The sequence below is a fragment of the Pelodiscus sinensis genome, chromosome 9 (genome assembly GCF_052426305.1).
Source record: "Pelodiscus sinensis isolate ZL-2025 chromosome 9, ASM5242630v1, whole genome shotgun sequence".
NCBI lineage: Eukaryota > Metazoa > Chordata > Testudines > Trionychidae > Pelodiscus > Pelodiscus sinensis.
Window position 1 is genome coordinate 40,776,640 of NC_143060.1, and position 12,376 is coordinate 40,789,015.

At 40.4% G+C, this 12,376-nt stretch overlaps 1 protein-coding gene across 4 annotated transcripts in view; it reads right to left on the reverse strand.

Moving 5' to 3' along the window:
• Positions 1 to 1,408: 1,408 nt before the first annotated feature.
• The window catches only part of LOC102446988 (ferric reductase 1-like), a 32,347-nt gene continuing 21,379 nt past the window's right edge, over positions 1,409 to 12,376 (reverse strand). For 3 of the 4 annotated variants that reach the window (XM_006119834.5, XM_025182969.3, XM_025182968.3), the window contains exons 7-16: positions 11,157 to 11,255; positions 10,077 to 10,224; positions 9,288 to 9,404; positions 7,546 to 7,658; positions 7,163 to 7,249; positions 5,871 to 5,968; positions 5,554 to 5,612; positions 4,695 to 4,838; positions 2,527 to 2,588; positions 1,409 to 2,441 (exon numbers count right to left, since the gene is read on the reverse strand). In XM_006119834.5, coding sequence (XP_006119896.3) covers positions 2,349 to 2,441; positions 2,527 to 2,588; positions 4,695 to 4,838; positions 5,554 to 5,612; positions 5,871 to 5,968; positions 7,163 to 7,249; positions 7,546 to 7,658; positions 9,288 to 9,404; positions 10,077 to 10,224; positions 11,157 to 11,255 — 1,020 coding nt within the window. In that variant the 3' untranslated portion in view covers positions 1,409 to 2,348. Of the gene's footprint in view, positions 2,442 to 2,526; positions 2,589 to 3,525; positions 3,980 to 4,694; positions 4,839 to 5,553; positions 5,613 to 5,870; positions 5,969 to 7,162; positions 7,250 to 7,545; positions 7,659 to 9,287; positions 9,405 to 10,076; positions 10,225 to 11,156; positions 11,256 to 12,376 lie in introns of those variants that run through there. The other variant, XM_089780542.1, reaches the window with a different exon arrangement.

A 12,376-nucleotide genomic window follows, 5' to 3' on the forward strand; every position in this document is an offset into this window, starting at 1 on the left:
CAAGCCAAAAGGAAATTTTCCTAATAAAGCTAATCTTGTGCTTTTATTGTTAAGTGTCTTTATCCCATTAAAAAGACAAGACAAATCTTTGAAAGTAAAGTATTTATTAGTCATTTTAAAAAAACCACACAAAAACCCAGAATGTGCTCACATTTCCATGACAGAATGGACAATGTTTGAGGTATTAGAGTACATAGCACAAAGAGCTACTAGTGTAAGAACCACGCAAGAGACCTTGACAATGATAATTAAAACAAGCAAATCCCAGTGAAATATCAGCTTTTCATCTGTAGAGAAATGATTATAAGCATATGCAGAGTGGCCAGTGATTTAGAGGACAGTAGGGTACCAGTGGTTGCCAGGTTCCTGGGATTAGACATCCCTATATTCTATTGAAGCAGATTCCTAATACTCACATCTCCACCAATCCAGATCCTAGTATAATTCCTGTCATTTCTTTCCTTCTGTATCCACACAAGGGTTTTTGCAAGTGCTTGCTCTTTTTACTCAGATTCCTTTTCTTTTTGCTTCACTTCCTCCCTCCTTTCTGCTACCGCTGGTTCTTCTTTCCCATTCCTACACCCACTTGAAAACTACCATGGCTGCATGGGGTGGGGTTACCAATAAACAGCTTGGGGCTGAACCACATGCTTGTGTGGCTAAGATAGCTACTGGAGGTAGCAAGAAGAAAAGAAAATTGACCCTACAGCCTTAGCTCATAGCCCTCCACTAAGCTGCTCCTGCAACCAACTACATGAGGGGGACCAGAAAGGGCTGGAGAGAGTACAGATAGGCTATAAAGGAGACAAACACAATAAAGGAGAAAAAAACACAACATAAAAGGTTGCCACCACTTTATCACAACTGCTAAGAGAATGTGTGTGGGGGGGGGGGAGAAGAGAGAGGTTTGGAGGAGTGGTACAAGTCTGGTTTCATATACCTTTCTTCATCCCCATCTCATCCCTTGCAGCTAGTCAGTGATCACCTGGTTGGCAAAAAAATCTGTTATAACATACCCAGATCTTTATGCTTTGAAACATCAGGAACTAGATTATAGCATGAAAGTCAGTTCAGAGTTGGGTGCTACTGTAGTGACACATGCTAGTAAAGCACTGCTTATAGCAGGCTGGGACTATATAGTTGGCAAAGCTACTGCTGCCCTTAGACAAACACACAAAACAAAATTAAAAAACCACACCTTTCTGTACTTGTATCAGTATTGCTTATGGAATCCCTTGCTTCTCAAAGAGGGAAGGCACCCACAAACACACACACATAAGGTCTCTAATATTCCCATGCAGATGAAACAAAAAAGATCATGCTTCTGTTGGATGGATATGCTAATTCAAAAAAAGCTCTGGGAAAGCAGCTTCTATCAACTTAACTAAGAGATCAAGGAAACACTTCATTTCTCTTGCACTAACAGTGCCATGTTTAATCACAAAGTGATGAGCAGGAATTTTGACAAAGCATGGCCCTTCAAGCCACAAGTGGCCAGAAGACACTGAATATTTTTATACACACAGTTTCTCTAAAAGTTACTCACACGTACAGAGGAAGCACCTAGTTGTAACACAAGCATGGCTCACATTACATGAGTTTGCAATAAAGCTGTGTTTTCTCTTTGTCCTGAGGGCTTTTTAAAAAAAAAAAATCTTGAGGTTGATGCAAGTTCTGAAGCTTAGCCCTGTTTGTATGTTATATGACCTGCTCTTAGAGCAGAAAATGTTTATGCATTGAACTGCAGAGAAATATGGCAACATAGTTCTTGATACATCAACTTGTGTTTGTGACAGTCTCTGTGTCTAGATTTTTGGAGTGCACAATACTGATACCACCTACATTAAGTAAGAGCCATTAGGCAGTAAATTATTCATTAAGCAACATGGTAAACTGAACTATATGACAAGCAGATTTGGGACTTGTCTATTCAGTATTCCAAATACTGTGCATGTAGGTTAACACAATTCTGATGAGATCAACAGTGATTTCCATCCCTTCCAGCCAGTAGTTGGAATCATATCTCCTCAGCCTACATTCTTCGAAACAAAAGGTTAAACTACTGTATTAAAAATTATTGCAATTTTTACTTAGGAAAAGACTCCCATAAAAAAATCTAAAGATAGTTTGGGCAGGACTGCAGCATCCATCCTTAGAATCTGAACCTACATTTTCTTGATTCTGAGAGTGCAGATGGATTAAGTCTTCACACACACAATTATTCAAGTATAATTTCAGGAAGGTATTGAGGCAACAATTTTATCAGTAAGAATTCCTTGAGTGGTGCTTCACTTTTGATTTCACTGCAAATGTTCCACATCTATGTCCTTGCCAGAAAGTCATAGCTTTCATACTTGGTGGATTGCTGTCAGGAAGGTAATAAGGAACGCTGCATTTCCACAGATGTAGATGGTTAACATTATTTGTTTAAACGTATGACCCTAGAGGAGAGAATATACGTGTCACAATTATTATGCTGGAAAGTACTTTACAATACATACTTTTCTTTGCAAGGTTGCAACTTGCCTCTGCCTCTGCCGATGTGAGTGACTGCAGAATTTGTATCCTATCATCATCAATCACTTCAACTGTAAAAATCAAAGCAAATGTGTGGTTAGCCCGCTACTTGATAAAAGATAGATGATTATGTGGTAAAACATCGTATTAGCTATAAAGAAGTAATTCAATGGATGAAATGCCCTGTATAAAGGCTGATGAGCAGACATTTCTCCAGCCAGTTCAGAAACACCACTGAAAAGCCTCATGTCACATGTTTTTTCATGGCCTATACTTCACTGTTCAAAGTAGAAATAAAGATAAAAGTTGTTGGAAATATGGAAGAGCTTGCCAGAAGCATAGAGAAAACTCAGTATTTTTTCTTTTTAATGATGAAAGCTGATGGTTCTCAAGCAAGGGTATGCATATCACTGTGCAACTCCTAAACACCTGCAATCTCAACACTTCTAGATATTTGCCTAGGTTTTATAAGAGGCTACATAAAAAGCACTAGTGAAATCAGTACAGACAAAAAGATTCATAATGACTTTACACTGTCTTTAATATTATACACTGAAATGTAAGTATAATATTTTTATTCCAATTGATTTTATAATCATATGGTAAAAATGAAAAGTACGCAATTTTCATTAGTGTGCTGCGATGCTTTGGTATATTTAGGTCTGATTTTGTAAGCAAATAGTTTAAGTGAAGTGAAAAAATTGAGGGGTACACAAGACAGACTCCTGAAATTAGACTGGGACACTCCTACAATACACTGGGAGTGTCAAGATCTACCACTGCTGAAGAGGACAGTTGATACAGAAATGTAAACTAGCCCCCTAGATTTCTCACGGACTGCTGAATTTAAGACGCTTTTGCTTCCCCCACCCTTCCATTTTGTGCCAGTTGATACGACTATCCTCTTGTTACTCAAGGCAGTAGTTTAGGAGTCACCCAATTCCTCTTCACCACCACCAGCCCCCCGCCCAGGATCTAACTTCTGCCGGTTCTCCAAATAGCAGCTAAATTGGGCCTCTTCTCTGAATTCTGTGTTAATAACTATCACTTTTCACATACTGTAACAACTGCTCTCCATCCTTTTTTACTACTAGGCTGGTCTATTTGCTTGCGTGTACAATCTGGATTCCTAGCGACTGTGACCATAGTGGGGATGTGAACTTGGGGTGAAGTCCTGTCCTTACTGAAACTGCAAGACTCCTATGGATTTCAATGGGCTCTGGGCCCTGGTATTTGAGCTAGAATGAGTAACTCATTAGCTGCTAAACAGAGTTTGTGCTTAAGGTCCTCTGGTAGTTACCAGTCTGTTTGTACATAGGCAGCCATAGTTAATTACTGTAATAGTTTATCATAAATTGATTGAGGGCAGCAGATACTACTGCTTACCTAAATTCAAAAGGACTTTCTTCACTCCCACCCTAAGCTGGACTTTCCTCATAACATCACAATTGCCAGTGGTGAGCTAGCAACAAAAAATGAAGATTTTTAAAAACAACGGAGTAGCCCAGTGGCACCACAGAGACCAACAAAAATATATAGTATCTCAAGGAAGACGTTCTGGAGTACATTTTAAGAGAACCACATGACCCTCTGGCATTAAGATTTAGGTTTTCATGACATAGGGGCTGAGTCAAAAAGCTACCCAGCCCTTACAGTCAGGAAATCCTAACCAGAAGTGTCCAAAACAATTCACTTATTGGGACCATTTTTCAAGAGTGGTCAAATTCGCATGTAAGTTTTCATCCACTTGTATGCATCTATTCCACATATTAATTTTTATTTTAAATCACCTAATTTAGTAGGTTTTTGCAAGCACAGTATCAGAGGCTGGTTTAAGCCTCTCAACTGAATTAACTCATTTATCCAAGTATCAGAGGGGTAGCCGTGTTAGTCTGAATCTGCAAAAGCGACGAGGAGTCCTGTGGCACCTTATAGACTAACTGAAGTGTAGGAGCATAAGCTTTCGTGGGCAAAGACCCACTTCGTCAGATGCATGCAAAGAAGTGGGTCTTTGCCCACGAAAGCTTATGCTCCTACACTTCAGTTAGTCTATAAGGTGCCACAGGACTCCTCGTCGCTTTTAATTTATCCAAGTGTTTGCATTTCTTCTGAGAAGTCCTATTTAGAACTAGTTGACAAGCAAGACAGTGACACTAGCTGTATTGTTTGGTTTGTACCTTTGCGAATGAGACAGTAGCTATGTATCTCCAGGAGAACATCAATACCAACATGCCAAGCTACGAATCCAATCATTGTGTAAGTGTCCCATGGATCAGGAAGGTTGAGTGCCGGTAGGTCCATTCCCAGAAACATCGTCACCACTGTTAAAACAAAGTCATAGTTTAAAGTACTGCTCTTAAGACAAAGCAATACAATCTTATGGCTTGGTGGAGGAATGGTTATATCAAGAGTTAAATATACTTCTGGAGGATTAAGAGTGGGAAAAAAAATCAGTCATTAATGTTTAAATTTGACACTTTAGCATCTTTATTGAGACCCAGTCGTAAAGTGTCAAATTTAAGCATGAATTACTGTAATTCATGCTTAAATTTGACACTTTACGACTGGGTCTCAACAAAGATGCTAATTACCTTACCCATTACAAAGATAGCTTCCCCAGTTATCACCTTTAATATCATTAGCTCACAGACATTAACCTCCCCCCCCTCATCCCGCCTCTGTTCTGAAATTCGATTTGTCCTTTTTAAGTGTGTTCACTTTTTTTGATTGTATCCCTTTGGTATGTATGGTCATGCCAATTTTCTTCCACAATTTGATCTGAGGAAGTGTGTCTGGCCCACGAAAGTTCATCACCTAATAAACCATCTTGTTAGTCTTTAAAGAGCTGCATAGTCCTCTCTTTTGTTTAAGATTTAAGTAGTTATCTACATTAATATCCATGTTTGTACAAGCTAGTGTTCAACAACCACTCCATTTCTGCAAAAACCAATATTGCAAGACACACAAGCAAGTTACAACTAGGCTATAAACAATTAGGTACACTAGATATGCCTAGAATGGATTAAAATTACTCACCAGCTAGTATTCTAGCTGTTGTGCCAGTACTCCAGTGAACCCAGTTAAATACATGCCTTCTACAAGATAAAAGGTAATCAGTGTTATATCAATTTAGTTATATTTTAGATATATAAATCAGTGTTATATTTAATTTAGTTATCAACACAAAATCTTTAAAAGGATGGAAAAAGGATCCTTAAATAGGGTAGGTTATCTTGAAAAATTAGAGAGTTTATATCTGTGTAAAACATGCTCAAAAATCTTTAGTATACAGTCAATGCAAACTGTGGGAGATGTACCTGACGACATTTTAATGAGCATAAATATCGGAGTACCTTGGTGCGTGCGGAGGGGGTCGGAAACCTGCCATCAGAGGTTGAAAGATTGCCAAAGCCATCACGGTACAGCCCAGGTATGGATGAAAGCCTGCTCGCTGAACAAAGGATTCCTTTCATTAATACTGTGACATTCATGCTGAACAAGGCAAACATCATTTAGACAAAGGAATACGTCAGAAACAACTTAACACAGTTCCAAAGGCTTGCTTTAACCAATTCCTTCAGGGGCATTCCAAGTCCTTATCCTCAGCTACTTATGTTCCCATCTCACCTTTTCATCAAAGTCTTGGCTACGAGCAGAGGCATATTTCCCTCTACTGTATGTTTTTTAAATTAATTTAAAACTGAATGGTATGCAAGATAGAAGGCAGCTTGAGAAAAACAAAATGAGTGGAACATGGGGACAAGAGAGCAAAGGGACAATTAAGAAAAGAAAAATTCAGACTTAGGATTGGGATGAACTTGATGTCAAATACTGTCACCACAGATAGGAAAACTGATCTAAGAAGAGTGCTTTATACACCATCATTTAAAAACTAGGCTGGATAAAGCACTGACTGGAAAATTATACCACAGAGAAGGTGTGTCTAGACTACACGGTTTTGTCGACAAAAGTGGATTTTTGTGGACAAAACTATACCTGCATCTACACTACCGCTGAATTCTGTCGACATTAAGTCGACAGAATGTGGCAGTTTTGTCGACAGCGGTAAACCTCATTCTACGAGGAATAACGCCTTTTGTCAACAGAGTTCTGTCGACAAAAGGTGCTATTGCAACCACACTGTGCTTTTTCAAAAGAGAGCCTCTAGATTCTGTCGAAAAAGTGGCTTGCTTTGTCAACAGAACTGGCTGTAGTCTAGACGCTCTTTGTCGACAGAGGCTTTGTCGACAAAAGCCTGTAGTCTAGACGTACCCACGAGTTCTGAATAAACTGCAGTGGGGAGCAAGGGGGGAAAGAAAGTAGCAGATAGATCTTTTTCCATCTCTAGTTTCTATGGTAAAAGTAAGGGGGGGAGAGGGGTAGAAGTGGGCTTAAAGCAGGCAGAATAATTCTAAACAAGGGAAAACCAGAAAAGGTAACTGCACTGTGATTTTTCAATTGGAAGCAGCAATAAGCAGGAAAACAAGATAAATGCCTGATTTACACTTATCAGGAGATTACTCAAGCACAGCCATGGGGTAACCACTTTCAAGGCAATTTGGGGGCGGGCGGGGATTAATAACTACCTGTAGCATGGATGGACATTAAAACAAAACAAAAACACAGATCTACTGAATTTACTTACTTCACTCCAGCCGCCTCTATATATAAACGGAAGAACAAAAGCGATGCTTGTAAGAAGCACTGTGGTCAACATCAGCATGCGATGTACCTATGAACATTTTAATAGTTTAAGAGTAGCAGAGTATTTAGGGATGTTATTAAAATAAATTGTTAGAGTCTGCACTACATGGACAGGCAAGCAGAGATTATAGTAAAGACAAAATCCATTGTAAATATGAGACAATACCTAATGGAGCTCATTGAATTACGCAAATGAAAGTTATGGCACTCCAGGTTTAGTAGTAAGAGAAGATGTAGGAGCATTAAAGTTTTATTCTAACTATCTGTAATAAGCTAACACACGGCTAACTGGTATGCATAGTTTGTTGTGGGTTTTTTGCCTACCTGGAACCAAATCTCCTTTCCAAACAATGAATAAGGCCAAACGGGTTTGAAGAATCTGGCAACAATAACACCAATGCTAACTGTAGTCATCCATGCAACAAACATTAGTGAAGCTGAAGGAGAAAATAGCCACATGTGAAAATTGGGTTAACACAACGGGTATGAACACAATTGACAAAATAATGCAGTAGGCAGGCCTCAGAATTTAGCATTAGAAAACCATGAGAGAAGGAGGTCAAACCCTGCTGGTACTGGATTAAAAAATGCCTCCCACAAAGATGTGCAAATACACATTGGTGTACTCTTGCTACATTAGATATCTATTTCTTTTTAGCAGAGACCAGTCAATAATAGGATTGATCCAGCAGTGGAGAGAGATCAGTGTTAGGTCAGCAATAGCAGCACATTCACAAACCTATAGATTTCACTTCTAAACCATAGGGCAGTGTACTGCTGCTTCTACAACAGGGGTGGGAAATCTCAGGCCCAGGAGCTGAATGTGGCCGCCAACTTGACTGGATCTGGCCCCTGAGGCTCAGCACTCCCCTCCCCCCCCCCAGCACTGGGGAGCCGGTGCTGGCGCTCCAGACTCCTCTCCACTCCCGCTGTCCTACGTCGGGGCTGGAGCACACAAAATCTATGAGGCTGCACCCCAATAGGCTATGGTGTGTGAGGGGAAATATAGGGCATGTCTTCCTCCTTCTCAGTCAGGGGCCACATCAGTGAAAAAGTGTGTCTTCCTCCCCGTCCCCCCTGCCCCGGTGTGGCCCCCCAACTGATTTCTGTAGGTAAGTGGCCCCTGACCCAAGAAAGGTTCCCCACCCCTGCTCTATGAGCCTATTTACTATGCAATAGCACAAGTCAAAGACAAAGGCGGTAGTGAGCAACCTATGCTTCATCTGCTGATCACAGATTTTATTTTTTTTAAATGAGCACCTAGACCAGTGGCGAGCAACCTACGGCCCACAGACAGCCCATCAGGGTGGGGGGTGTTCTACGCATGGGCTGAGAGACATGTTTACCGATTCCCACACGCAGGGTTGCCACATTCTTCTGCTTTCCATCTGGGTAGCTTTATTCTCCTACTGCTATTAGTAAAGTGACATGCATATCAAGCCAAGGGCACATGAAATGAGGGGTGTGCTGATTGCATACAACATTGACTGAGAGTTCACCTCACAAACTCTAGGTATGCAAGTGCAGTTAGCAAGACCATCCTATCCCGGGAGACCATCTTGGTTACAACAATCCTGGAGGGCCACTCATGCAGCCCACTCACTAGCTTCAGCTAGTGAATTTTTTAAATTATAAATCTAAATAAAATCTTAGTTTAAATATAAAGCAGGTCTTCTTTAACAAAATATTTTCATTCCAAAAAGTATTGGAAAAAAGGAACTTCAAAATAGAGATGCAATTCTAAAGTCAGACTGCCCAGTTACAAAAATACAAAAACAAAACTCCTTTAAAGCCAAGGGAGCTAGTGATGTGTTTGACAAATGAGTAAATAAGCTCTTCTCCAATGAATGCATAGAATCATGCAAAGCCACATTAGTCGGTCAGGCCACATTAGTGGTCCTATTTGTCCAAGCCAGCTCATATCTGGAGAAGCAGATACCTCAGTGGACTGCAGATATACCAGAGGATGGGAAAATAGCTACTTTACAAAATTTTCATCCTTCTTTCTACAGTCATCAGGCCTCTTCAGCACAGGGCAAATCTTTGAAGTTAAAACTGTTACTTGCCATGAACTTTAAGAAGAAGGGGAGAGCGGGATCCCCCTACATCCTTTGGAGAGTCTGTGACATTGTACATTCCATTGGTGATCAGAGGCTGACGATTATGTTTGTAAATTAGACCTCCTAGGCAAAAATACAGAATATAGTTTACATATAATTAATTTAAGTCACTGTGCTTGTAACCCTTCTCCTCCCATCTTTTGTTTACAATTCATGTGAGCACCATATGCTGTACAAACAGCTGTCTCCCTATATGTCCCCTCAAGATTCTGAGTGGAATCTTTTGGGTTCCACAACTCCCAACAATTGAGTTTTATTATATCTGAGAAAATCTTAACATGCACAGACAGCCTAAAACAAAAGATTTCAAACACCTATAGATCTAATAAAGAATGATGAGGATCTTGCAGACAATGCTATTTAGTTTGATCCCTATTAAAAACAATATAGGATTCTCTCTCAAGAATCCTACTCCAAGCACCAGATGGTTATGGAACTCATTTGTGTTAAGAACAAACTAGATTTTTGTTACATTACCAGAGATGAGTCAGCACTCATTATATTAAAGTTGTTTCATAGAATCATGGAATACTATAACCGGAAGGGACCTTGAGAGATTGAGTCCAGTGCCCTGCCCTCACAGCAGGACCAAGCACGGTTTAGATCACCCCAGATAGATGTCTATCCAACCTGCTTTTCAATGTTCTTTTTTAGTACATCTTATATAGGGAGCAGGCACTGTTTGGCATGGTTTGAGAAATATGAATGTTTAACCACATCTTCAGTCAAACTTACCCTCACTTGCCTCTCCGTCTGCCAGAAATATGTAATAATTGGCATCCAGATTAAACCTCCCTTTATAAGCAGGAAGATGAAGGTTTCTTCTGAAAGAACACTGAACGACACCATCAGCCACCCTCCAGGAGATATCTTCAAGGCCATTCTATGGAACAAGTCATGGACATTTAATGCTTGTTCTTTTCAAGTTTGAAAGATCCCACATAAATTCTCTCCCCTCCCTCCTCAAGGTCAGTGAGTTGGGCCTGGCTCTACTTGGCCAATAAGCCAACATTTCACAACGCATACTGGAGCAGTCGACAAAGGCTTCCCTTGTCGTCCGTGGCACATCCAGACTGCCCCGCTGTGCCACCAAACAGCTGATCAGCACAGCGCGGCAGCCATTTTGATGTAAATGAAGCAGCGATTATTTAAATCGCTGCTTCATTTTCCTATGTCTAGTAAACTCATCTACATGGCTCCGTCAATGGAGCCGTATAGTCTAGACATACCCTAAGAGGTTTAATGACTTGCTTACACAGAGAGCATAAGGTAAAAAGAGGGAGGAGTGCTTCGCCGAACAGCAGAATCAAGAAATTTGCATTCTATTACCCATTAGCCAGCCATCTCAGCATTGCCTTGAACAAGTCACTTTCATGCTATCATTCTTTTACTCTCAGTACTCTTTGTAGAGTCACTCTAGACTCCACACACACACACACACACACACACACACACACACACACACACACACCCACCCCATAGAGCTCCATCAGGATTAGCAATGGTAAAAGAATTGTAGAAAGTTTCCCTGGCAGAGACAGGGCAAAAACAGGCCAGTTCCCCATACCACAAGAGAACTGCCCCCCAGGTTATTCAAAGAAGCTAGCTACAGATCTGAGTTAAGACATGCCATATGCATAAAAAATGAGCACTTTCCACATGAGGTGGGTCAATAAGTCCAGAAAGGGAAAGATCTTGAGGGTCCTTATCATAAGATAGCCGCCTGTAGAACTTTATTAGCACCATGGAGAGCTATTGCAGCGTTTTTATATATAACGAATATCAGTGAGATATTGACAAATTAGGACACCATACCTCTGAATCCAACACAGGAGGAGTTCGCCCACTCAGATAGGCAGTATTTACATTAATACGGTGATCTTCATTAATACACAGATACGCATCATCATCACCCTGAAAATAAAAGCATTATTTTGTCTATTTTAGATAATTAGACAAAATCATGTTTATTCCAAGCTTTCCTTTTCATCTGTGAGATACCCAGAGTAACTTCCCTGTCATTACAGCAAGTTTACAGTGGTGCAACTAAACTGAAAATCTGCCTGGCGTATGAAAAAGCTGATGAAAACACCTTTTTTGGGGTGACAATTTGATTTTGTAAGTTCAAACACTGGCTAGAAAAAAAACTGATTAGGTATTTAGTAGCATGGAATATGCCAAAGCCCAAATTTACATTAACAAGCTGAAGAAACAAATGTTTTAGTTTTAACTCCAACAACACAAGTAAGTACAGGCAGTCCCCGCGTTACGTACAAGATAGGGACTGTAGGTTTGTTCTTAAGTTGAATTTGTATGTAAGTCGGAACTGGTACATATTGTAGGGGAAACTCTAGCCAAACATTTCTCCAGAGCTCAGTTTTATTCTCCCACACCTCGCTTCCCTCAATCCTTTATTCTCAAGCTGAGGTGTCTCCTGAGAAAAGCCACTCCGCGTCTCCCTGGTCTGCTGTGGGGGAGCGCTAGCTTCGCGTCTCCCTGGTCTGCTGTGGGGGGCGCAGCTAGTGCGGGGTTACCTCACCCCGTTTGTAAGTAGGGATCCGATGTAAGTCGGATCCGTGTAACCCGGGGACTGCCTGTAGTGCATTAAATAATAAAGTCTCACCACCAGGGGTCAGTAGTACTTTATAACTATGCAGTGAGCACCGAATAGTCTGTAAAACAGTTTGTTCATGGTCTCCAGCAATCCAGAGACAGTGTTTTGGGGATGCTAAATATCAGTGCAAAAAAAGGGGAGGAGATTTTAACTCAAATTAATAACTTGCTTATAAATAAAATTGCTTTGTAGAAAGTAATGAAGAAGCATCTCCCACCTCTATTGCCAGAGCATCTTAAATAGCTTTAAAAAAAGTAGATTAATTTACATCAAGTTATAGGATTACTTCAACAGCTAACTCTAGTTGTTGTAAACAAAGAAAACATTATTTCTTCCCATACTTGTAGAGTGAAGAGATACTTTCTCTTGGGACAATGATAGATATAGAAATGCTTAGGAATGCTCAAGAAGGCTGTTGGAG